This window comes from Larus michahellis, chromosome 23 (genome assembly GCF_964199755.1).
Source record: "Larus michahellis chromosome 23, bLarMic1.1, whole genome shotgun sequence".
NCBI lineage: Eukaryota > Metazoa > Chordata > Aves > Charadriiformes > Laridae > Larus > Larus michahellis.
In genome coordinates, this window is record NC_133918.1 from 546,319 (window position 1) to 572,493 (window position 26,175).

The 26,175-nt window shown below is 56.6% G+C and overlaps 1 protein-coding gene across 1 annotated transcript; it reads left to right on the forward strand.

Annotated features, from left to right (window-relative positions):
- The first annotated feature begins 36 nt into the window (after window positions 1–36).
- ATP8B3 (ATPase phospholipid transporting 8B3) lies at window positions 37–25,136 on the forward strand. Its single transcript, XM_074566181.1, has 31 exons — window positions 37–236; window positions 652–730; window positions 1,014–1,188; window positions 1,464–1,667; window positions 5,999–6,073; window positions 6,696–6,787; window positions 7,337–7,450; window positions 7,997–8,095; window positions 8,567–8,628; window positions 9,234–9,306; window positions 9,411–9,481; window positions 10,018–10,100; window positions 10,668–10,826; window positions 11,352–11,440; window positions 13,703–13,896; window positions 14,604–14,812; window positions 16,080–16,114; window positions 16,573–16,729; window positions 17,143–17,331; window positions 17,777–17,889; window positions 18,281–18,445; window positions 18,727–18,838; window positions 19,159–19,234; window positions 19,692–19,833; window positions 20,308–20,575; window positions 21,065–21,288; window positions 21,885–21,968; window positions 22,267–22,506; window positions 22,716–22,854; window positions 22,955–23,085; window positions 23,761–25,136. Exons 1-31 carry the CDS (start codon window positions 37–39, stop codon window positions 23,995–23,997), a joined length of 4,290 nt encoding a protein of 1,429 aa, XP_074422282.1. The 3' UTR covers window positions 23,998–25,136.
- The last annotated feature ends 1,039 nt before the right edge of the window (window positions 25,137–26,175 follow it).

A 26,175-nucleotide genomic window follows, 5' to 3' on the forward strand; every position in this document is an offset into this window, starting at 1 on the left:
TGCCCCGGTGGCCGCTGGCCCGTCCCGGCGGTGACGATGCCACCTTCGTCCGAGCGTCTTCACGAGGCTCCGGCGCTGCACGTGCTGCGGGGCAGAGGGAGCGGCAGAGGGGAGAAGATGGCAGACGAGGGCCGGAACGCTGAGTTTCTTCACGACTGCTGCTGCAGGGCTGGGAGCTGCCGGGGCTCGCTGCCGTGGCGGAGGAGCTGCTGGGGCAGCGCAGGCGCGAGAGGCAGGTGATGGGCTCGGGGAGCAGGAAGGGAGAAACCCCGCTTGTGTTTGGGGAGAGGGGTTGTGTTCACGTTAACGGTTACAATCCGGGGATGGGAAAATCCAAAAAATCGCTGCCAGCGGGGCTGGCTGGACCCCGCCGCGGTCGAGGGTGGAGAAGCCCCGGTGTCTGCCTGCTCTCCCCACTGGCGTTTGCTCAGAGCATCAAACCGAAACCTCCCGTCCTGCCCGCTGCCACCCAGGGCTCTCCCCTCCAGCTGAACCCCTCTCGGCGGCCGCCGGCTTTGATTTCATAATGAACACGTGCCACCGGTCACCAACTTTGCGTGAGAATTACCCATAACTCGTTGATTTGGCTTTATCTCGCAGCACCAGCCCCTTGGGCCAGGGCCTGCGTGAGGTTTTCCCCTCTCTTTTCAGGAGCAGCCCCTGGGACGGGGATGCACCCAAATCCGCCCCCACCGCAGGTCGGGTGCTGGCCGCTGTCACCCAGCGCCCCGTGGGGACGTGGGGACACAGCGCAACCGCCTTGTTTATGGACCTCCAATGAGTTATTCATGGCTGCGTAGTAAATTCTTTATGGACTGTTGGGCCAGCGCTTGGTTAATTGCCTCCGGGTTTCTGTGGTTAATTGCAGCGAGCAATTAATCTAATGGTGGCTGAGGCAGGACCACTACAGTGGGGCCTCTCGGCGTGCGGGGCGGGATGGGAGAGCTGGGTGACACCAGGCTGGCTCTGGTCTCGTTAGCTGCCGTCACTAACGAGGTGGCCTCTGTCCCCAGCTGGGTTTGCAGTCCCCGCTGTCACCTCGGGAGTGCTTGGAGGCGGCGCGGTTCCTTTGCGCCTTCGGCCTCCTCTTCCTCAGCTGGCCCCTGCTCCCACCTTCCTCCATCTCCAAGGCACAGCCTCAGCCCCTGATCCCGGCGGCTCTGGAGAGGGGAAACCGAGCACTCCCCAGTGAAACCAGTTCAGCGCTGGTGCGGCCCAAATCTGCCTGTTTTCTGCCTAAACACCGCCCCGGCGATGCTCATGCCCACCTGCGGTCCCAGTCTGGGACAACCTGCCTGCCCACCGGGACAGTGGCAGGGACGCCCCGGCCGTGACACCGTGTCCCTGTTCCCCAGCAGATCCCACGGGAACGGCTCCTGCGGCAGCAGCTCCGGGTTGTTTCGAGCCAAGCTGCGGCGAGACGATAAATCAGGGCCGGTTTTGAGCCCGTGGCCGGCTGCCAGGCAGGGAGGGGAGCCGGGGGGGGCGCAGGGAGGGCGCCCCGGAAGCAGGCAGGGAGCGGCAGGCCGCCAGGACGGGCGCAGGCAGGGCCGGAGGTGTGTCACAGGCCGTCCCCACGGCCCCCGCCCGGGGCAGGACGGGTGGCAGCAGTCCCGCTTGCCACGGCGCGGGCAGGAGCTCGGCGGCTGCGGGCAGGATCGGTGCAGGTACGGGGACACGGCGCGGGGGGGGGGGGCAGGGAGTGTGGCACGGTGTCCCCCTCCTCAGGGCAGCAGGAGCTGCCATCCTCATCCTCTCCTTCCCTTCAGGGCACCCATGGGTGCCGACCCCCCCTGAGTGGGGTGGGTCCCTGGGGGCTCTCCCGGGGGCTGCATCCCTGTGGGCCCCAGGGAGGTGGGGGGAGCCCCCCCCCGCCTCTCGCAACGCTGCGGTTGGATACTGGGCATGGAGAAGCTAAAAAGCTCTCCAAAAGGAGATGGGGACGGGGAATCCTTTTCACCCGGGCTGCCATCAAAACGGGTGGGAAAAAAACAGAGTGAGCGGAGGGAAACTCGCGGCCCCGGGCACGTCCTTGGAGCTGGGCTCCAAAAACACACCCCCCCCACCCGAGAGGCTTGAACGAGCCGTGACCCACCCGGCTGGGGTGTGGGGGCGTTTCCGGCGTGACGAGGGCAGGAGGAAGCCATGAGCCGGCGCCAACCGCTGCCCACTCATTGCCCGCTGTCACCCAGGGCTGCCACTGCCGGGCCCAGCCTGGGGCGACGCCGGGGCCCGTGGCAGCCGGGGGTTGGCGGTGGCGGGGGGTCCCCAGGGTGGCGGGGCACCGGTCCCCGGGGATGCTGCGAGCAGGTAAACAACGGCAGCGCTCACAGGGCCGCTTGCAGCAGCGCCCACCAGCCCCGGGCAGGGGACGTGGGGGTCAGGCTGGTCCCGTCCCCCCCTTTTCTGTGCGCAGGAGGGGCAGAAAGGTGACCAGAAACCCCTGGCCGCCGGCTCTGGCTGCGCTGGGTCTGCTGGGAGCTCCCAGGGAGCCCAAGGCATTAATTCCTGTACTGACCAACAACTCACCATTTATCCGGAGATTTCAGGAACAAACCCCCGTGGCAGCGGGTGGGATCAGCGACCGACATAAATCTCCGCGTGTTTCACTAACCCCAGCCAAAGCCTTCGTGGCGCGGTGCCAGTTCCTGCTTAAAACCGCTCTATTTGCATTCGGCCGTGCAAACCTCTGCTAGCCTAAAACTACATTTTTGGGGTGAGAAAGCCCCGCTTTGGGTCTTGTTAGCACCCGGCAGCAGCGCACGGCTGCTCTACAGCCGGGGACCGGTGGGACGGGACGTTCCCTGCTGGGCCGGGTGGACCGACCGGTTCATCCCAGGCATCGACTTGGAGGAACATCCCGTAGGTTAATAAATCACTGTTGGTTTAAGATGTGGTGCGGAGTCAGAGGATGGCCCGTGCCTTTGGCCATCGCTGGCCCATTCTCGGCCCCAGGAAGCCCCGGGGTGGGGCAAGTGTGGGGTTTGGCCGCCTACCCCCGCCCCCCCGGCTGGGGCTGGCAGGGCGCCCTGGCACCCGCCTCCAGCCTGTTCCCGCCTATCCGAAGTACGATTTTTTTTTTTGCGAATTATCGAAGGCGAACGTGTGAGGTTTGTAGAGAAGTTTCTTGGAACTGAAGTTTCTTGGATGCCTCCTTGGAAGGATTTCTCCAGTGCTCTGAATCACTCTTTTTTTTCCCCTTTTTTTTCCCCTGCTCCTGGGCTCTGGCAAGGGCTCAGCTCCACGGAGGGTCCTGCATCTGCCAACTGCAGGTGCTTAATGAGCTGCGGTTTTGCCTGGCATCGTGCTTTGGAGCAGATGAGTGGCACCAAGGGGGTAATGGCCGTCGTTACTGGGTACAATGGGGCTGAGAGACGCCAAGCACAGCAGGGATTGATGGATATTCAACTTCAGGCCAGATCTTGAGCGTAAGGGGGACCTTCTGAAAGGATGACCAGAAAGAACTCTAAGGTCTTCCGGTGTATCCTGAGGAGACTCAGGGCAGGGCGGGCTTCGACCCTTTGATTGAAGCTGGTTTGGAAGCAGTGAGCTCAAGCAAACATCTTGGCACGCATCACTGTCGGCCTCAGCTTTAATATTAATGCCCTGGAACGAGGAGCAAGGTCAGAAGGTGCTTTGAGGACCGGGTCGGGGCCCTGAGGGCATTAACGGCCCTGAGCAGCCTCATAAGGGACCTCTCCCACACCTTCCCATGGCCATGGGGCTCCATTTAAGCTCAGCCCTGGGGCACAGTCCTAGCCTAAGCTTTACTGTAGGTGGGTCTGTCTCCAGCTTGGCCATGGCCCCAGCCCCCTACCCATGGACCGACTTTCTGGCTTGGCCTTGGAGCTGTCTTGTCCCAGTGGACCTGCTCAGCAACCAGTGGACCATGTCTCACCTCGGCCTTTGTCACCAGACCTGATCTTGACCTGCGTGTTGACTTCTTGGCTTGAATCTCGACCTACCTCATCATCACAAGCCTGACTGGAGATCTGGGCTTGGGGTTGACCCTGGCTGCCCTCCCTGGCTCTGCCCTGCCTGCCCATGGCTGGGGACTGCAGGATGGATGGGCTGGTGAGGACCTTGCTGTGCCCTGGCCCAGTGCTGGGGATGGAGTCACGGCAGGGATGGTTACCTCCACCGCTCCGAGCCAAGGGGCACTGGCTGGGTTAGAGGGATGTGAGCAGGTGGCTCAGTTTTCCCCATTCTGAATACCCTGACGTTCATTTTGTCTCCTGTTGGATGTTCCCTGCCGTGCGGGTACCTCCATTTAGCCCATATCCCTTGGCCCATTTGTGGTCCACGAGGAGCAGGTATCCCTGTGTGGCCGGGGGAGCCCACCCCTCTGTTGGGACGGGGCTGGGAAACGTGTCTGCCAGGAGCAGGAGACGGAGGGCAGTTTGGTGTCCCCTCCTTGTCCCTCTGCAACCAGATGCAGCCCAGAATTGTCAGTCTGCAGAGAAAGCTGGTCCCAGGTGACGGCTTCACTGAGCCGAGGACAGGAGAGGGGTCGCAGCAGGGAGGAAGATGGGAGATTTGCATTTCTCTGTGTGAAATCCTTTGCCACCTCATTTTGCCCAAACAAAGTGGGAACAGCCAGTCTGGGCATCAAGGGGCTTCTGTGCAGCTGGGGATGGAGGAAATCTCGTCCTTCCGGGTACCCCTGCTCTTCCCCCTCCCTCTTACCTGTGGGACAAACGGTAGCTGGAGCCGTGGGATGTAGCACGAGTGTCCCACCACGTGCAGCAGCTCCCTGCCACCCTTCTTTCCTTCTCAGCCCTGCTGTGAACATACAGGGGGGCCCCAAATGTGCTGACTTCATGGGTGACACTTAGGACCCAACTACAGTGACAAATGCTGAGTCCTCAGTGGTAAAGACGGACGATGTTGTGGGTCAAAGCTTTTTTGGGAGGCAAGCTCTTGGACGCAGCGGCCAAAGGTCTCTTTGACCTGGGAGGAGGTGACAGCTCTGGCCCGGCTGGTGGCATCCGTGAGCATCTCGGGGCAGCGTCATGTGTCGGGGCAAACCGGTATGAAATTGCCTTGTACCACGAGGAACAGTAGGGCGAGAAGTAGACACTTTGGTGAAAGAATGGGAAAAAAGAAGTGATCAAAGGAGTGAGATAAAAAATAATGGCAGGGACAGACTTCTGTGTGGGATTATTTAATAATAAGGTAATTAATGCTTTATACCTCACTGACTCCTTTCATGTAAGGATCACAAAGCGCTTCACAAACATTAATTAATCTTCCCTAACATCCCTGCAGGGAAGGTCACTGAGCTACTGAGCGTAAGGGAAATCTTGTCATTGATGAAGGTGGCGGCTCTCTAGGCATGACGGGTGCTTGGGTGTGATGGCAGGACGGGGAGAGTTTCTGTTCCTCGCTGATGACTTCAAATGATTTCCCATAACTTCCCCAGAGAGGAAGAATGTCTTTTAGTTGTCATGGCCAGCTGGGACTGGGCGAAGGTGGGTCTGAAAGATGACCCACGCCAAAGCCGTTGAGCATCCCTGAGGACACTGAGAAGGGGTCTGTCCTGGCAACCCCCAGCACCCAGGGCAAGGTTTGAGTAGCGTAAGGCACCTGCAAAGGGCAAATCTGTGACTGTTGGACAAAAATGCCAGGGCGAAGTGGATTTCAATTCACATCTGACCTGTGGATGGTCCCGCAAAAGGTGGAGAAAAAAACATCAGGCACCAAAGGGAGAAAGACATTTTCTGATGACAAATATTCAGCCTGACGTCCCTGATCTGATGGCTACAGAGGACTGCCTGCCAATGTGGGCTCTTACATCTCCAGGGTATTAAAAAGGTCTAAGTTAGTTTGTGGCTCCAGGGAAGACACTCATCCCCAGCTGTGCTCACAAGTGTCCCTTCTGCATGCTGTCCTGCCCTGGAGAGGTGGAGGGCCCAGCTTTGGGATGTGGGAGCGTCCCGGTGGGATCACACTGTCATTGCTCGGCGTTGCAAATACTTTTGGTTGTCCTTGTCCCTAGATCCTGGCAGCGGTGCTGGCATGGCTGCGCAAGACCCAGCCTTGGGCTGCCTGCATGGAAAGAAGCAACTGCCAGGTCAGTGAGCAATAAGTCTGGTTTGGGTTTTTTTTCCCCGTTTTTAGAGAGTTTATGAGAAAGTTGACTGTGGGACAGAGTTTTGAGATGGGGAAGAAGCAGATTTGGGGTGAAATGATCTGGAAGGATTGGCCGTCAGCTGGGGTGCAGCAGTTGGGGAACATGGCCAGGATGTCCCTTGCTTGGTGGTATCTGCACCGAGATAGCAAAAAAACGAATCGGGAGAGGAACGACCAGCCTTCAGAATAGCAAAGAAGGAGGAGTCATCCTTCACCTGGCCTGATTTTACTGTTCAATCAAAACCTGAGCCCAAACGGTTAGCCTGAGGCTGGGAGGGGAAGTGTGCGCAGCGGTCTCTGGGAGTAGTCTCTGGAAGCTTCTGGCCTCCTGCGTCCTCTGTCCATTCTGTGACCCAGCTGACCCCAAAGATCCAGCTCTGTCCCAGTTTGTTCCTCCAGCTCCTCTCAAGCTGTAGGTGCAGGATGGAAAGCCCACCTTGCCAGCAGTGGGTCACCATGAGCCCAATGGCACCATCACTGGTCCTTGTGTCCTTGGAGACCAGAGGCTGGTGGCCAGGGCCTGGCTCTAACGAGAGCTGGTGGACATCCACTTGCTTTTCCAGCTTTCACCTGGGAGGTGAGGGCCAACAACCGAAACTACCACATGCAGTTCAAGAAGAAATTTGCCTTCTGTCTGACGAAGAAGAAGTACGCGGTGAGTCAGCCTGGGCCAGCCCTGGGCCATTTCTTTACCCAGCCCCTGATTCCTGAGCTGGCGGTGGTCGGGGGCGACATGACAGAGAAGCTGCAGAGACGTTCCAGTAGGATGGAGCGTCACATACATAATCCTCAGGGAAGAGGAAGGGCTGCTCCCTGCCTGGTGCCCCAGGTGCCCTCTGAAGCTGTCAGACAAGGAGCAGAACTGTACGAAGGATACTTTTTAGTCTGATGGTCAAATCAAAAGAAAGATTTTTGAAAACGTTTTGGTTGAACAAAAACACATTATTTTTTTACAGCTAAATAATGACCATCTAGCCGAGGGGGTCCGTTACATATGCTTTAGATGATCAGAAGCAAATTATTTTGTTTCAATTTTATATGGCCCTTTGCTCTAATAAATCTTTTTTTTTTCTTATGGCTTTGGTAAATTTTTAAAGTCATCTCTTACGCAATGAAAAGTCATAAAAACACCCGATTTTTTTGATATTTTCAAAACGCATCCTTGATTTCATGTGGCTGAGATCCCGCTGCCTTTCTCTTGCAGGGCAATGCCATTAAGACAGCCAAGTACAACATCTTTACCTTCCTGCCACTAAACCTCTACGAGCAGTTCCACCGAATGGCCAACGTCTACTTCGTCTTTGTCATCCTCCTACAGGTGAGATGGACACCAAGAGCAAGCGCGTGTGAGACTGTCTAGCAAAGGAGGGTTGTCTGGTGTTTGGAGCAGGGGACTTTGGTCTAAGGTGGCGTTAAGGATGCTGCTTTTCAGTGGTGTTCATTGTCTTTCGTGAACTCCGAAAGGTTTATCCTATGTTAAGTCTGGTTACTTTAAAGTGATTGGGTTTGGATGTAGACCACACCTGAAAATAGAATTCCTACCCTCCAAATTCAGGGACTCACAGGCATTTCACACACCCACTTTAAAAAGAGGTGGAAATTCAACAAAACAGTTCTCTGTAGACAGAGATGGTGATTTGATTTGTCTTAAGACAGGCTCCTGCCATCATAGAATCATAGAATGTGTTGGGTTGGAAGGGACCTTTAAAGGTCATCTAGTCCAACCTCCCTGCAGTGAGCAGGGACATCTTCAACTAGGTCCTCACGTGCTGGCTGGGGAGGGGAGCCGGAAGTGAGGAATCACCTCAAGTGCCCTGAGGTGGGATGAAAATTGTGTCCGTGGTCTAAAATTCTCTTTCTCCAGACCTTCCCTGAGATCTCCACGCTGCCCTGGTTCACTCTGCTCTTCCCTCTGAGCTGCCTTCTCACCATCCGGGGTCTACGAGACCTGATTGATGACATTGTGAGTACGAGTTGGAGGAAAAGGCTGTGAGTGTTGGGTGTAGGTCCTGGGTGGGACAATCAACAGAAAGGGCCCCTTTGCTGTGGGGTGAACCCAAAATCTTGGGAGCTGCTGTCATTTGTCATTCCTGAGGTACCATCAACTCTACCATGTCCAAAACACTTTGTATCTCCCCTTGGGAAGGATGTGACCTTGGGGTCTTGCTTTCCTTGGGGTCTAGACCCCCCCATCTCTGTCATCTTTAATATCTTGACCAATGGCTGTATTCCCAGGTTGGTCCCCAGAAATACCTTGGGGGAATTTTGCCTCTTTATTCATCAGAATACATCTTCCAATTGCTTCGTAAAGCAGATCTTGCCCTGGGGCTGAGGAGGCAGATTGTGGCATTAAGAAGGTTCTTTTCACGGGACAAGGCAGTCTGGCATGTCTCATCCCTTTCTTTTGGCCTCTTTTTGTCTCTCCTCTGTGCAGGGCCGTCACCAAAGTGACAGAAACATCAACAGCAGGCCATGTGAAATCCTGTCTGGGAAGAGGTGAGGGGCTTTGGGAAGCTGTACCCGTATTTTCCAGGCCTGTGTGGAATGATGGATCATCTGAAGTGCTGAGCATCCTTGAGCATAGCAGCTGAGAAGGGTTTTGGTGGGAACGTCCCTGACTCTGCAAACTCCCATCACCTCCCAAAATCTCCTGCTGGTCCAGCCGTTCCCTTGTGGGGATGATCATACCCTGGTCACAGGCTAAAAAAAAGCCCTGATTTGCTGTGATACACTGTGGGAGGACGGTTTTCAGGCCACAGAATTTCCTCAGGTCTTCATATCTAACCCATGGAGTCATATTCCTACTAAACACTGGGAAGGACCAACATTTCCCACCCGTGTCCAGGGGGCCGCAAGTCCCTGCCACCTGTAGGTACGGGGGATGTGGATGTGACAAACGGGTACTTGTGCCATCCTCAGTGCTCAGCTGTCCTTTGGTCATGCAGATGGGAGGCCGCCATGGTGGCAAAGGAACCAAGAATCTGGAGAACCCATGCAAGAAGCTGGGACAGACACAGGCTGGCCCAGAGGACAGAAACAGCCGCGGCCCCCATTCCCCCTGTTCCGTGAGGATAAAAATTTCTCCCCTAATTCTCCCGCAGCTTCCGCTGGCAGAAATGGCGCGACATCTGCGTCGGGGACATCGTCCGCCTGCGTAAGGAGAGCTTCGTCCCGGTGAGCGGTGCCCCGGAGCTGGCTGCGTGCCGGGGGTGGCGGGGGGCAGTTTCAGCAAGGAGGGGCTCAGCCGGGGGCTCTCTCCCCATTTTTTGCTCTTCAAGGCCGACATGCTCTTGCTGTGCAGCTCGGAGCCCAGCAGCCTGTGCTACGTGGAGACTGCCGACATCGATGGGTGAGGAGAGGGGCAGGGGAGCGCTGCTGCAGTGGGAGGAGAGGGGCAGAGACATCCCAGCCAACGGCTGGAGCCTCCAAGTCTTGAGGCCCCCCCCTCCATTAGGTCAGGCAACTGGGAGGGCTGCAAGTCCAGCAGAAACCATGGGATTTGGGGGAACCTCTGAAAGCTAAACTTACAGACACCCCAGAAATGGGATTGGAGCCCCAAATCTTGAAAACGGGAGTCCAAAAACACTTTTGAGGCTTCCATAGAGCAACTGGTGACCTCGGGCATCTCTCTTCCTCTCCGAGGACAGCAGCTGCCCGTCCTTCCCGCCACGGTCTGCGGGATGATTTAATGGCAGGGTCTCCGGGCCAGGGCTCTCTCCCTGCATGAGTGCTCAGTGTGTGGCAGGAGGCATCCCTGTCTCGCTTTTCATTGCCACCACTTTCGTAATCACCTAATAACTAATGACTGTCTCTGTCCCATGGGTCCAACAGCTCTATCACCCCACAGGGTTGTTTTATTTTTCCCTCCCTGGCTCTTGTTCACAGGGAAACAAACCTGAAGTTCAGACAAGCCCTTCTGGTCACTCACCAGGAGCTGGTGAGCGAGGAGAGCATGGCTGCCTTTGATGGTGAGTCTCCCGGGCAGGCAAGGACGTGGCCATCCCGCCGGGGTGGGATGGGTTCAACCTTGGGAGTTCTCAGGCACCAAGTGCCATCAGTCCGACAGGAGTTGCACTTGCTCCTGCCTGCAAGGAGCCACAGACCTTGTGTGGAGGCCCTTCCCCAGCAGAACGGCTCTGTGATGGGTCCATCAAGGTTGTGCACCTTCCCTCTGTCCTGGAATCAAGTGCTTGGCCCCCCAACCTGACTCAGACCCTGGATTTTTTCCCCTTTGGTCCTCCATAGGATGCAGACTCCCCTCTCAGAGGCTCTGAGTTTCTACTTTCTCCAGTTTTACAGCCCAGGGCAGTTCCTGGACTGAGCGCCCTCCCAGCTCTGCAGGGTGGCCCTCCACTTAGCCTTAATTTGAGCCATTCATATCTGAGCTGGACCTGGAGATGCCCTGACAAAACCTGAATCTCCCCAAGAAGCCCCCAGCACCCCTTTTTGGAGGGGGCAGACGTGGGGGGTGAGGGGAGAGGAAGGTCCTCTCGTTTACCCCAAAGCCATCACCTGAATGGTGCCGTCTGCTGAAGGGAGAGTGACCTGCGAGGAGCCCAACAGCCGCATGCACAGCTTCACCGGCACGCTGGAGTGGAGGGGCGAGACCTACCCGCTTGACAGTGAAAGGATCTTGCTGCGAGGCTGCAAGCTTCGCAACACCGATGTTTGCTACGGCTTGGTTATCTACGCAGGTGAGTGCCCAGGAAGGGCAGAAAACACCCAGGTCCCTGGGTGTTTTAAGCTGCCCAAGCGCTTCTGGCATCAGCAGGTCCCATTCTCAGCTGATGCAAAGCGGGAGGACCCACCACTGTGACCAAGCCCCTAGAAGTTTGTCCTAAGCTTTGCTGGTGTTGGGCTCGCTGGCAGGGAGACGACGTGGTGGTACCAAACCTCTACTCATCCCAGGTTATATTTCACCTGCATCACGTCCTGGACCTACTCCTCGTTGTGGCCTCTTGCACTTTGTGGCTCAGTGCAGCTGAGAGCTTGGCCATGAGTAGCTGTGGGTAGAGGGGAGGGGTACGACCTGGTGTAAGCAGCGCTTTTCCTTGTGTGCAGCCATGGCTTAATTAACCACTGATCAAGGGATGCAATCCTCTGAAGTCTTCAGAGGTGGGGAGATGTTGTTATGGAGGAAGCCAGCATCACTTAACTGCAAGTCAACCTTCTGGGTGCTGTGGACTTGCGTTTTCACTTCTAAAATGTTTCTCATCCAGGATTTGATTCCAAAATTATGAGGAACTGTGGAAAGATCAAGCAGAAGAAAACCAAGCTGGACCGCGTGATGGACCGGCTGGTGATCATAGTGAGTGTTGTGCAAACACCTCCTGCCCTGGTCCACAGGCCTCCTGGGGTTGCTCACAGGTCTTCTCTGAGAGGCTGCTTGCTTGGGTGATGCTGATTTTCTTAAGCTTGCAATATTTTACTCAAAATTATCTTGGGTTTAACATGTAATGGGCAAATACCAAGTGATGTTGTCAGGAAGCGGCAGTTGCTGGGTCTGGAGCAGTCTGCATGGTGGTTGTGGATGCTGACAGCTCTGAGTCCTCAGCTGCACAGCAGCCCCTTGGACCAGGGAGCTGGAGGATTCAGGACCTCCAATCCCTCCTGGCCTGCTTTACTAACCCTTAACTGTGCAGGTCCAAGGAGAGAGACATTTTGTGCTGAGGGACCTGCAGGCTGTGGCTCATCAGAGTAGATGGAGGACAAAGGAGGAGTATTTTTCATCTAGTACTTTAGAATTTCCAAGATTGGAAAGGACCTTTCAGATCATCAAGTCCAACCATCAACCTAACACTGACAAAAACCATCACTAAACCATATCTCTCATCTGGACTTTGGCAAGGCCTTTGACACCGTCCCCCACAGCATTCTCCTGGAGAAGCTGGCGAATCATGGCAGAGACAAGTGTACTCTTTGTTGGGTTGAAAACTGGCTGGATGGCCATGCCCAGAGAGTTGTGATTAATGGGGTGAAATCCTCTTGGCGGCCGGTCACCAGTGGTGTCCCTCAGGGCTCAGTTTTGGGGCCAGTTTTGTTTAATGTCTTTGTCAATGATCTGGATGAGGGGACTGAGTGCGCCCTCAGTAAATTTGCAGATGACACCAAACTAGGTGGGAGAGCTGATCTGCTTGAGGGTAGGAAGGCTCTACAGAGGGCTCTGGACAGGCTGGATCCATGGGCCAAGGCCAACTGTACGAGGTTTAATAAGGCCAAGTGCCGGGTCCTGCACTTTTGGTCACAACAACCCCAAGCGACGCTACAGGCTTGGGGCAGAGTGGCCGGAAAGCTGCCCAGCAGAACAGGACCTGGGGGTGCTGGTGGATGGCCAGCTTAACATGAGCCAGCAGTGTGCCCAGGTGGCCAAGAAGGCCAACAGCATCCTGGCTTGTATCAGGAATAGCGTGGCCAGCAGGAGCAGGGAAGTGATGGTGCCGCTGTGCTCGGCGCTGGTGAGGCCTCACCTCAAGCGCTGTGTTCAGTTCTGGGCCCCTCTGGACAAGAGGGACATTGAGGTGCTGGAGCGTGTCCAGAGGAGAGCTGCCAGGCTGGGGAGGGGTCTGGAGACCAGGGCATGTGAGGAGAGGCTGAGGGAGCTGGGCATGTTTAGCTTGGAGAAGAGGAGGCTGAGGGGAGACCTCCTTGCCCTCTACAACTCCCTGAAAGGAGGGTGCAGAGAGGTGGGTGTTGGGCTCTTCTCCCAGGTGAATAATGATGGGACCAGAGGAAATGGTCTGAAGCTGCGGCAGGGGATGTTTAGATTAGATATCAGGAAGAATTACTTTACTGACAGAGTGGTCAGGCACTGGAACAGCCTGCCCAGGGAGGGGGTTGAGTCACCATCCCTCGAGGTGTTTGAGAAACGTCCAGATGTGGCACTTCAGGGCATGCTCTGAAGGGCAGAGATTGTAGGTTGGTGGGGTTTTTTGTGTGTGTATGGTTGGACTCGATGATCTCAAAGGTCTTTGCCAACCATGAAGATTCTATGATTCTCTAAGCACCACGGCTACCCACCTTTTAAGTACCTCCAGGGATGGTGACTCCACGACTTCCCTGGGCAGCCTCTTCCAATGCTTGATACCCCTTTCAGTGTAAAAATTTCTCCTAATATCCATCCTAAACCTCCCCTGGCGCAAGGAGCTTTTCCTCTGTGGGAACCAAAACAGCATGGGCATAACAAGGAATTGGATGACTCTTACTCCTGTTCCTGGTGTTTGAGTGTCATCACCTCTCAGCCTGGCCACCAGCATTGCTCTGTTTCTTGGCACTTCATCAGGAAGGCTGCAGGACACCCTTGTCCAGGGAGATGGTGTCTGAGGCAATTAGGAGGGCGGGAAAGTTGGGGTTTGGTGTGTATGTTGCGGAGGTGTTGAGCTGAAATATGTGCTGCAATCCTTCATCTTGATCCAGGTTGAGCTCTAAGAACCAACTTCAGGCACAAGGACACTTTTCCACAAGCTTACAGCTAAATGAGACAAACAGTCTGGAAGGGGCAATGGTTGGTCGTAGAAAAGATTCTGGTGGGCTCTGTGTGATGGCACATTCTCATCCTGGCTTCCCATCTCAGATCTTCCTGATGCTGTTGGTCACATCACTGTGCCTCGCCATTGCCTCTGGGTTCTGGGCCAAGATGTTCCAGGAGAAGCACAGCTACCTCTCTGCTCTCTACAAGCACACAACTCCTGCCCAGCAGGCCTTCTTCAACTTCTGGGGCTTCACGATCCTCCTGAGCATCATCATACCCATGTCCATGTATATAACGTAAGAACAACAGAGCTTGGAAGTGATCAGAGATCAGTAGCCCACCCCCTGTCCTTGGCCATCAGCTGGCACCTTGGTTTATGGCCACAAAATGAGGCTGCACAAAAGATCCAGCTGTGACCCTGAGCAAGTCACTCCCGTGTGTTCCCTTAGCCATGAGAGGGTAAGAGTGGATGGGGCAGATGTCTTACAGACATTGATGATGTGCTTTGAGATCTTCTCAGAGGAAAGCCAGAAAAGAGATGCAAAGACTGACGTACTGAGGTGGGAAATGGTGGGCAGGCCGAGGACGAGACTGGTGAAGGTGGCGTTCTCCCCACTGCGCAGCAGCAGGGTGGGGAAGAGAAGGGCAGAGGCGCTGTGAGTGGGCAATAATCACAATTTGTGCTGGAAGAGGCGGTTTCCAAATTTTTCGGCCCTTCGCTGAATCTCCAGATCTATGAATTTTGTCATCAAGGGCCAGCTTTCCAGAGGGGAGCCCAGTTGCCTGGGACCCAGTGGGCTCTCAGTCTGGTATGATGAGCCTTCTGCAAAACTGGCCACGAACAATGAAAAGCCTCTTGGTTGCCGCAAGCTCAGAGCAATAGGATCCAGGTGGGGAGTACCCCTCTGCCCTTTCATCCCGTGTCAGATCCCCAAGACCCCCTGGGACGTGAGCAATGCCATCTCCTTCCCCGGTGTGAGTTTTCTTCTATCGGACTCCCTAGGTTTGAATTCATCTATCTGGTGAACAGCTTTTTTATCAACTGGGATCTGGAAATGTATTACGCTGTCAAAGACATTCCAGCAAAAGCCAGAAGCACCAGCCTCAACGATCAGCTCGGCCAGATCGAATATATCTTCTCAGACAAGACTGGCACCTTGACACAAAATGTTATGAACTTCAAGAAATGCTGCATCAATGGGACCATCTATGGTAACTTTTGTTGGATGCAAGTTTGCAGAGACTCACGAGCGAGGTAGACCTTGAATTCAGGCCACTTTGGTTCTTTCCACTCCTCCTGGCTTGCTAGGAAGCTTGGGGCATATGGATTGATCTCGGTGGTCCAGTGTGTAGGCAGAACCTTTAGGAATTCAGCTTGTTTTCATGTCCCGTGTTATCGGTGCTCTGCAGGGGCCACCACCCCTGTGGTCACATTTGTCTTGTGCTCCCAGTGCATGGAGTCAGGGCACAGTTCTGCCTCCTAAAATGCGCTCCTGCCTTTCGGGAGATGTGTCAGGCCCCAAACTCGGCTGAGATCAGCTCGGTCTTCCCCGATACAAAAGCGAACACGTGGCAAACCCGTGGTCTGAGTGAGGTGGAGCCCATCTGGAGTAATCAGCTGGTGCTGGCCCAGGTGTCCAGGGCAGGCAGAGGGGCCATGGCGTGATGGGCCAGTAAAGTCCATGGATTTTTGTTTTCTATGAAGTTGTTGGAGAGAAAAAGGAGGTTTTGCTTTTCCGTTTTGTGTCATTTTCTTGTGACCTATGGAGGAGGCAAAGAAATTATCCTTTCCCTGATGTTGTTTCTTCACAATGAATGCATGTCATTGCTCTTTACTTTTTTTCTTTTTTTTAAGATTCTGCTTGGTTTTCCCCTTAGAAACCTGAGAATTGCCAAGCCATTCCTTTCCTTGTTGCTACATTTACTCGAGCTCTCGGCTGGCTTTTTGAGCTCAGTGTTTAATTAGTGAAATTCAGCAAGTGGGGCAGGCCAGAGCTTTAGCACGGAGTTCCTTCTTCCCGAGATAAGTATCCGGCACTTGGGACAAATGGACAGTGGCAAAAGCAAAGAGGAGAAAAAAATACCTGGCAAAGTTTTTAAGCAGGAATGAACCCAATTTAACCCTGAGGTACCGTACGGCACCTCTGTGAGAGCAGCATCGCCGCAATCCTGCCCGTCTCTGGCGAACTGCAGAGTCTCCCAGGAAACGTGGGGGAGGGCTAGTCCTGAATTTTTAACATTAAAAACGTGTGGAAAGTCCGAAGAGTCCAAGAGCCAAATGAGTCAGACCTGGACATCCTAACAGAGCTTGGCTCATGGCTGACACCGAGCAGGTACTGGAAACCTGTCTCTTTTTGCTAGCCTTTTGGCTGGCAAAAGCAGCAGCCCCTTCTAGAGAAACTACTTGAAGCCCCTGCTAGCGATGCGCCCCCCGGCCCCCGCCGGCTCTCGATTAATTGAATTATTTTTATTTTGGCAGGTGCTGGCACAGGCCATGACAACAAGCAGCCATCGGTGCGTAACTCCCCTCCCCCGTGCGGCGTGGGGCCGGACGCTGGTCCTTGCCGGGGCCAAAGCCATAGCAGTTATTGATTCTGCCGGCAGCAGGACCAGCCTTTGCCTGGGAGCACAGCTCGGGCTCCCGTGCGCTAAGAGAGAGGCGTGTGCTTCCTCGGGCTGGCGAGTTTGCCAGTTCTCAGCTGCCAGTTAAGGACAGGGGAACCAGGTTTATAAAATTGTCCAGCTCTGATTTTTTTATGTGTTTTTTTTTTTTGTTTGTTTGTTTGGGTTTTTTTATGATTCCCAACCTTTTTATACTCACCCCCAACGCAGAGCTCGGCTCACGCACTCTGACGGGGCTCGGGCCATGCCAGCACAGGGTGGCTGCATTGCGACCTGGCGGCACCCCCGGAGCAGAGCCCTGTGCTCAGTCTCTCTCTGGGGTGCCTGCAGCCTGCCCGTGCCTCTTGCAGGGGTCAGGGTTGACCTGGAGCCACCACGGCGAGGAGAAGTTGGACTTTTGTGACGCGATGCTGCTGGAAGCCACCCGTCGGGACAGCGACCCCGTGCTGAGGGAGTTCCTGAGGCTGCTGGCCCTCTGCCACACTGTCATGGTGGAGGAGAAGGGCGGTGGGTTGGCCACGCTGGTTGACGTGCTCAGAGCGGGGTCGAGCTGCCACTCAAGGCACTGAGGCTGTGATGGCTTTTTCCATCTCGCCCAGCAAAGCTCTGCTGTGGGGGTGCAGGTGGTGTGAGAGCCCAGGGATGCTTTGGACCACTGTCCTAGCATCATGGATGTGTACATTCGGGGTTGTTTTAAAGCTAATTAGTTGGAACAGGAGCACAGAGGGGATAATCCATCCCTGGCTGGGCACTTGAGCAGAAGAGATGAGACAAGTAGGACTGAGTTTCTCTAGCCTGGTGGCTTGGACTTTAGGGTCTCCATAGATAATGTTGGTGCTGGGAAAGAACAGGGTGTTTCAGACATCCAAGGGTTGCTTGGCTGGGAGACTCCTTGTCTAACTCCTCCTCCTCTTCTGCAGACCAGCTGGTTTATCAGGCAGCTTCACCAGACGAAGAAGCACTGGTGTTGGCAGCCAGGAACTTGGGGTATGTCTTTCTGGCCCGAACACAAGACACCATCACCATCAGTGAGCTGGGGGTGAAGAGGACGTACAAAGTACTGGCCATGCTGGACTTCACCAGTGATCGCAAGAGAATGTCTGTCCTGGGTGAGTGGGACGGGGTGTCTCTGGGGGCCCTACAAGAACAGAGAGCGTCCCTTCCATACTCAGCCCTACAACGGACGGCACCAGGATGTCTGCAATTGACCACAGCTGGCACAGAGGCTCCTGGGGCTCGTCCTGGTCATCCCCGCGGTTTTGCTCACCCCAATACCTTGGTGAAGGGAGCTGAGAAGGGTTTGAGCAGCCAAGAGAGAGCGAGTAGATCAAGGGCTCAGAGGAGATGTGTGAGGAACTGACAGTCCTTGAGGCCTGATCCTGCCTCGTGGTGGTGTAGATCTGGGGACATTGCTGTGTTTCCTGTGACTGCGAGTAGAAAAGCACTGGTGTCCCTTGTGGTGCCTTCTGCAGCGTGGCCATTGCATGGGGACAATGATGAGTGGGGGCCATCTCTCCAGGTACCTAAGCTGTCCTTCCCTTCCTTCCCTCCCAGTGCGAGACCCCCAGGGCAGGATCCGGCTCTACACCAAGGGGGCTGACACGGTCATCCTGGAGAGACTGCAGAGCCGAGGGCCCAACGAGACCTTCACCGAGATGGCGCTGGATGTGAGTCTGGGGCGGAAAGGGATGGTGTCCCTACTGCTGGCGTTGGGCTGGGTGTCCTGGAGTCCTCCGCTGCTCTTTCTCCCTCAGGCTTCAGGATTTTGGTCCTCCTTTCTTCCTTCTGCTCCAGGAGCCTCACCTGCATATGGGAGAGGGGCTAAGAGGGCATCAAATCCACCTTCGGTGTTCTGCATGGACCAGTAGCATTGCAAGGCTGCTCATGGGGATGCTGTAGGAGGGGGGAGGGAGTCAGCGCCCGGAAGGAGACCCCCAGATCCTGGAGGTTCTCTGGTTCTGCCCGTGGGAGCATTGTGGCTGGCTGACATGATACCCTGGTCCACCATCAGAGTCATCCTGGTCGAGGGAAGGGAGACCTGATGTCTCATCTCTGCAGCGCTTTGCACAGGAGACACTGAGGACTTTATGCCTGGCCAGCAAGGAGGTGAGCGAGGTGGAGTACAGCGTGTGGGGCAGGAGGCACCACGAGGCCAGCGTCCTGCTGCAGGACCGCGTGCGGGAGCTGGACAAGCTGTATGAGGAGATGGAGCAGAACCTGCAGGTGGGATGAAGCTGGCGTTTAGAAGGACAGAAGTGTGGGGTTTGGCTCTCTGGGATGAGGGGGTGAAGTGTCCAACCCAACACCCATCCCTTGGGTGGGAGGGCAGGTGCAGCTCCCTCCCGCCCCGGGGTGACTTTGTGATATGCCAGTAGACACTGGGTTAGATACCTGTCAGGTCATGTCCACCCATGGGCAAGGACCCCTGGTTGAATCCAGGGGTAATTCCTACCTCCGCATCTTGCCCTGCCCCATGTCATGCCACCCACTCACCCTCCTTCCAGCTGCTTGGGGCCACGGCTATTGAGGACAAGTTGCAAGATGGAGTCCCTGAGACCATCCAGCTGCTGAAACTGGGCAACATTAAAGTGTGGGTGCTGACAGGAGACAAACAAGGTCAGTGGAGGCAACCCCAGATCCCACCAACACATTTCAGCTTCTCCCTAACCAAGACCAGAGAAGAGACAGCAGACCCTGGGAGTGGGCAACAACTAAGTTGTGATCTTCTCTTTAATATAAAATAATAGCCTGTCCCACAGATCATGTCACCCATGGGGTGAAGCAGGGGAAGCCATCTGCGCGATGGCACAGAGCTGGGGCAGAGCCCCCAGCAGCTGCTGCCCACCGAGGGCTCTTGGACCCGAGGGCTGGGGGCTGCCCTGGCATGGGGGGGAAGCACCATGTGGCCATCAGCCGTTGACACCTGCGTGTTGCAGAGACTGCAATGAACATTGGCTATGCATGCAAGCTGCTCACGGATGACATGGAGATCCTGGAGGAGAAGGAGATCAGGTGAGGAATCGCGACCTTCTGGTTCAGGACATTGTTGTCCCAACTGAAGGCACCCGAGGGCATAGGAACCTGTGCAGGGTGGGCAGAGCTCAACTCTGCCAGAGACGCTTTTCCTTCCTGGTCCCAGCCTGGATGTCTGTGTCCCTCGTCTGCTGATGCTCTTCCAGGCCTCCCCATCTGTTTGTCCCCCTACAGCAGTCTCTTCCTTGGCAGGCTTTGACCAGAAAGTGCTTAAGCCGTCTCTTCAGACTCTAAACCACAGGGCCAGGGGCTGATTTTTTATATCAGTGAGTCCTTGAGGCTCCTTCTCTGTCCCGTCTGTTCCCACCACTGGGTACCAGCCCCATCTCCCTGGAGCCGGCTTTGAGATGGCAGTGGCCAACTGTAGGTCTCAGCTGAAGCCAGGTAGTGTGCCCACTGTCCCCAGCTCAGCTCCAACCACCCCTTCCTCGCACAGCGAGATCCTCGAGGCTTACTGGGTGAGCAACAACAACCTCAGCAGCAGCGGAGAAGCCCTGTGCAGCGGCCACCTCTCCCAGCAGCGCCCGGAGGCTTTGCGCCACAAGAAGAGAGCTCTCATCATCAGCGGGGACTTCCTGGTAAGGTGGCACTTGGATGCTCTTCTCTGCTCCCTGCCTGGGCTGGCAGATGGCTCTTTCTGCCCTGGTGCTATCAAAGTCCTGGGTGGCACCAGCGTGTGGAGGAGGTGATGCCCCTCCTGCCCAAGGGGTGGGAAAAGTCCATTTTTGGGTTAGGGAATGAAGAGTGGAGAGGGGGACAAGCTTGAACCAATCATTTGATGTTGGAGGATTTGACCAAACCTGCCCAACTGGTCTTTTGGGGTGGTGCAGGCTGGTGGGTAATCACATGCTCTTCTGGTCACACCGGGGCAAACTGGTCTCATGGTCACAGTGCCTGCTGCGTGATGAGCTTGGAGAAAACTGGGGTCACTTTTTTGTAGCACTGACAAGATTTAAGAGGATCGTTGAGGAGATCTCTTGGGGAGATCGTTGGGGGCCCTCATGCTATGAAGTCTATGGGTGAGGTCCCAACCACGTGTACTCTCCCCTAAGGACAAAATCCTCCACACGGGAGAGGTGCTGAAGGAGAAGAAGGGGCGGCTGTGGCGGTGGCTGGACTGCTTCAGGGCTACAGGCTCACAGGAGCAGGGCAGTCTGGTGGAGAAGGCCTTCGTGGACTTGGCCACCGGCTGCCAGGCGGTGATCTGCTGCAGAGTGACCCCCAAGCAGAAAGCCCTCATCGTGCAGCTGGTGAAGAAGCACAAGAAGGCCATCACGCTGGCCATCGGGGACGGGGCCAACGATGTCAACATGATCAAAAGTGAGGCTCAGGGCAGGGGGGAGTGTGGGGTTTTGGCCGGCATGTTCCACTGTTGGGGAGTGGTGGTGGCCCATCATCCTGTCCTTCGAGGTGAGGAGCTGGGAGGGGAACCCCCAGCCCAGTTCCCCGCGTTGCTGTGCTGGGAGGGGAGCGAGAGGACCGGGACCAGCCTGGGCCAGGAGCAGGGGGGACCACTTGCTTTAGCAGCGGGGATGAAACTTGATGAAACTTCAAGCTCCAACCCAGGCAGCTGGCAGAGGCCTCCCTGCCCCTCTCCAGCAGCCCTGACCACGTGGCTGTGCTCTTCGCGTGCCCAGCCTTGCCCCGCATCTCCCTCCCCCAGCCGTGATGGAGGGAGTTTCTTCCCTTTGCCCATCACTGTGGATTCGCCCTCTTCCCGTCAGTGTTGGGGCAATCCACTGGGAAATCAAGCACCCGGGTCCCCAAACCCCCCACCACCTGCGTTTCACGCCCTCCTGTCCCCCGCAGCCGCTGACATCGGTGTGGGCATCAGCGGGCTGGAGGGCATGCAAGCCGTGCAGTGCAGCGACTATGCCCTGGCGCAGTTCTCGTACCTCCAGCGCCTCCTGCTCGTCCACGGCCGCTGGGCGTATCTGCGCATCTGCAAGTTCCTCCGCTACTTCTTCTACAAGACCTTTGCCGGCCTTATGGCCCAGGTCTGGTTCGCTTTCCACAGTGGATTCACGGCTCAGGTGAGGGACGCTGCCGTTAGCAGCAGTCGCATCCATCCCGTGGAGGTTTGCACGTGGGTGCTGTGACCCCTCTGCTGGTACTGCCTGATGGGCGTGTGGCCACATCACCGCCCTGCTCTCCTTTCTCCCTTGTCCTGGGTCTGGGCTGTCCAATTTTTTGCGGGGGGAGGCTGCCTGGCTGAGATGCAACTGATTATTTCACCTGGCTGGATTGGGAAAAGCACCCTGGGGAGATTTGGGACGTCCTTGTGAGCTGCAGCTCAGTCTCGGACAGACTCAGGGAAAGATCCCACGCGCATTAAGCTGGTTTCGCCCCAAATGGGAGCTTTTATCCCCAGGGCCATCAGTGTGACTGGACCCCCAGCGTGTGGCTCCAGCTTCCCATCTCCGTCTGCAGCACTGCCCCACAGCCCACCCATCGCTGCAGACAACGATGGGTGATGCAGAGCCTGGGGCAAGTCCATGGGGCTTTCCCCAGTGTTTGGACGTGAGTGCCCTCACAAGTGAGGGTGTTTGGATGCCCTGGTGCCTGGGTATCCTTTCGGAGTTTTTCCAAAGCCCAGCTGAGCCCACAGCTGCTCTCTTCTCCCTTCTAGCCTCTCTACGAGGGCTGGTTCCTCGCGCTCTACAACATTTTCTACACCACCTACCCCGTGCTGTCCATGGGTCTTCTGGAGCAGGTACGGGTTCACCAGGCTGCATCCAGCCCCTGCGCCTGGAGGCTGCGTCCTCGGTGGGGGTGAATCAGCCCGGCGGCCGTTGCACCCCATTCCTGTGGCTCTTTGTGGTACCAAGCAGCTTAATGGGCATTTGGATGTCACCACTAGTCCTGGGGGGCCTCTGTTCCCTCTCACCCCACAGCAAGCGGGTGGAGGGACTCGCTGCAGCTTTCCCAGAGGGTGTGTTGGGTGGGGGGGAGGGCCCAATCCTGCTCTCCAGTGTGGGTGGGGAGGATGATGCTTGGTGTCCACCCGGTAGGACGTCAGTGCCAAGAAGAGCCTGGAGTTCCCTGAGCTCTATGTGATTGGGCAGCAAGACGAGCTCTTCAACTACCGCGTTTTCAGCGTCACCCTCCTACATGGGGTCAGCACGTCGCTCGCCAGCTTCTACATCGCACTCTGGGCCTTCCAGGACCGCATCGGCAGCAGGGCTGTTGGCGACTATGAGTCCTTTGCCATCACGGTGGCCACATCAGCATTGCTATCGGTCCTCATGGAGGTGAGTGCTGCTCTGTCCTCCCCCATGCTGGCCCTGGGGCAGATGTTCAGGGACTGCAGCCAGGCTCAGCCCTGGGCTCTCTGACACAATCCCCAGCAGCTTCGTGGCTGGGGGATGACCTCTGTTGGGGCAGGGGGGGAATTAGGGATGGGTGGCTGTAAGGAAACAGGTCCCTGCAGCCTCTGTGTGCTCTGCCCTTGCCCCTGCAGATCATCCTGGACACCAAGTTCTGGACAGCGTTGTCCTTCCTGATGGTCACAGCCAGCCTGCTGCTCTTCTGCCTCTTCTCCTTCCTGACCCAAAGCTTTGAAGCCTTCAGGATAGCCCCTGCCATCTTCCACTTCCCAGGTGAGATGCCCCGGGCATTCCCATGGTCCCTCCTTTCCCCAGCCAGGAGAGCCCAACCTGGGCTTTGTGATACGAGCTGTTTCCCACCTTGCATTGGCAGATGCCAGCCAGAATGCCCTGACTGACCCCTACGTCCTGCTCGTGGTCCTGCTGTCGTTGGTGGTGAACACCATCCCCTCACTCACCATCCGCTTGTACCGCACCATCGTGGGCAAAACCACCATCCAGCAGGTGAGGGCTGCCTGGGGCTGGCATGGGGAGGGCTCTGCCTCCTGCCAGCATCCATGTCTGGGGCTGGCCAAGGCGCTGCTGGTGATGGGAAGGGTGAGGTTCCCCAGGGAACCCACTGCCTGGGCTGTAGCGGTGGGACGTCACCCCTCCTTGGAGGTACCGCTCAGCTGGTGATGGTCTCTCATGGCACTGGTGTCCAAGTCTGGCTCCAAGGCCCTCTTCCCAAATCAGTTCATGGCCCGATGGGAGGCCCTGAGGCAAGAGACCTGCTCCAGCTCTTGGAGAGGGGCGGCTTTTGGCTGCGGCAAGGAACTGCCCTCCAGGACTCCCTGGAGCTGCCGCTTAGGAGGCCCTGGCGTCTGCTGCAGGCCTTGGTACCACCCCAGCCCTGGTAGAGCTCACCCCCATCTGGGTGGTGGGTCATACTTTGCCAGTGGTACAAAGAGGTCCTAGGTGAGCGCAGGGGTGGTGGTTGTGCTACAGAGCTCCGAGAGCTTTGAAGACCCCCCCGCGAGTCCCCACGTTACGCATCCTATCACATCAACTCAGGTCATGGCGGAGCTGGGAGCCGAACTGTGTCTTATTGGAGGGCACGCTCTCCCTGTGTGTCCCCTCCTTGGGGCAAGGGCTTGCCTGGGAGGTGTCCACAGCCCTCATCTCCCCATCTCCTTGCAGAAGATCTGCTTGAAGGCCAGGCGGGAGCCGGAGCCCTCGGTGGAGCTACGTGCCCACGTCCCTCGTGGCTCCTTCCGCCGCCGCTCCAGCTACGCCTTCTCCCACCAGGAGGGCTACGCCGGCCTCATCACGCGCGGGGACAGCCTGCGTGTGGGGGCCACCCGCAGCACCGCCCCCGCTCTCCTGCGCCCAGAGACACCCCCAGATTTGTCCTGCCCCCGCAGCCCCTCAGCGTAGCTACCCTGGCATCAACGTCCCACCACGCCAGGACAGGGGAGGTGCCGTCAAGGCGCAGGACTGGCTGGCTCCCTCCTTTATGGGAATTTTTTTAAAATCTGTTTTGGATGGGTTTGAAGCCTGGGCAGCTCCCGTGGCTGCGGAGGGGCTGGTCCAGGCGGGGGGGGGCTGCTGCTCCGGGCCATGTCCCACCAGTGGCTCCGTCTCCCCACTTGCAGTGCGTGTGTGGGCTTTGCGGGAGCCCGTAGAGCCATGAAGAGCTGCCACCCTCTGCCTCCACACTCGGCCCCTCGCCCTGCGACCCCCTGCCCTGCACCCTTCCGTCCGCTGAGCCCCCTCCGAGCCAGGGGCTCCCTCCTGCCCGGGGCTGATCCTGCTCCAGGCTGGACCCCCAAACACTGCTGCCCTGCCTTTTTAATTTAATTCCCCCTCGGAATTAATTAAACGCCCTGGTGGAAGGCCAGCGGCAGGGCTGGGTGGTGGGTGCAGCCCCTCGCCCCTGCTCGCTCCCTCCCATACCGGGGTCCGAGCTGCAGCAGCTGCGCAAAGACCCCCATCTCATTTCCCTTTCTCAGCAGTAACGAGACAGCCCCCCCATTACCCTCAGAGCTGCCCGCGGTCCCTGCATGGGGCTGGATCTGGCCCCCACGGCTTTCACGTGCGTCGCCCCAACAGATCAGGCTCTAAAGGCATAATTTTAAAATGCCCCCTATTTTCTGGAGGGGGGGTGTCTATGGATCATGGATTACCTGTGGGTTTTTCTGCTACAGCCAAACCAGCCCAGCTTCTCGCAGCCTCCCCTCGTCACCCCCCGCCATCTCCACCTCCCCTCCCCCTCTCTGCCACCCCTGCACACAGTGGGGGCGGCTGCTACGTGCCATGCCCCATCTCCACAGCAGCCACCTCCCACTCCCCCAGGACTGATGTCCCCAGCTTTGGGGACAGCCCTGAAAAGTACTTCTAGGGGGAAGGCAAAGCCTGGGGGTGAGGAGCACCACCTCTGCCCAGCAGGCACGGGAGCAGACGTCCTGCAGAGCCGCGCTTTGGGGACATCAGCTGGAGAAGTTGTGTGTCAACAGCTGACTGGTGACTGGATCACCCTTTTTACTGTTTTCATTTTTTAATTAAAAGGACTTTCGCTTTTCTCTCCTCTCCTGTAAATCTCTGCTACGCCACCAAGGGAGAAAGCTGCACAGAAATGTCCTGCGGTCCCTCCATGTGCGTCACCAGCTCTTTGCCACCTGCAATGCTCTTGTCATGCCCCGTCCCTGGAGGGGTTCAAGGCCAGGTTGGACGGGGCTTGGAGCAACCTGGGCTGGTGGGAGGTGTCCCTGCCCAGGGCAGGGGGGGTCGAACTGGGTGGGCTTTAAGGTCACTTCCCACCCAAACCAGTCTGTGGTTCTATGGCAAAGCACGCAGTAGAATGAGATGTTCAGGTAAAAAGATAAATAATTAAATCTGCCACGGGGGTTTGGACCTGCCTGCAGCACGCGCAGCTTGATGGGTTTGTTTAACAAGGGCTTTGGCCTCATCTGCACCGAGTTTGTGAGAATTAAAGTGTTTTCTTTGGGCTCTGGCCAGAAGACAGGTGTTGCCAAGAAATAAAATCATGTGAGGCTTCATCTGGGAAAGCTCTCAGCCCGGCAGCTACGAGGGGGAAAACTCGGGGCGGGGAGAAACCTTCCCCAGCTGCCTGGGCATGGTCCCCAAATGTCCCCCCCCCAACCCCCGACGTCTCGGGGCGGGGAGAAACCTTCCCCAGCTGCCTGGGCATGGTCCCCAAACATCCCCCCCCCAACCCCCGATGTCCCGGGCCAGGTCTGGGGAGAGGAGTTGAGGTGGTTGAAACGGGCCTGCTCCCCCCCCGCCCCGAGAACCCCCCACCAGCATCGCTGCGGGACACACGCACGCCAGGGTGAATGACTAGAAAATAATTTATTGAAGAAACAGAAAGCTGCAGAAATACAACACAGTCATGACCAGTAGAGGATGAACAAATAGAGATTAATTAATTATTTTTTCTTTTTTCTCTTTTAAAACCTGTTGACAGGCTGGAGTTAAGTTTCCTGGTAATTTCCCCTGCATGAGCCATTGCAAAGAACAAGGAACGAACTCCAGAGTACACAGCACAGTTTGGATAAAGTGCCTGACACATAAGACTCTTTTTTTTTTTAATTT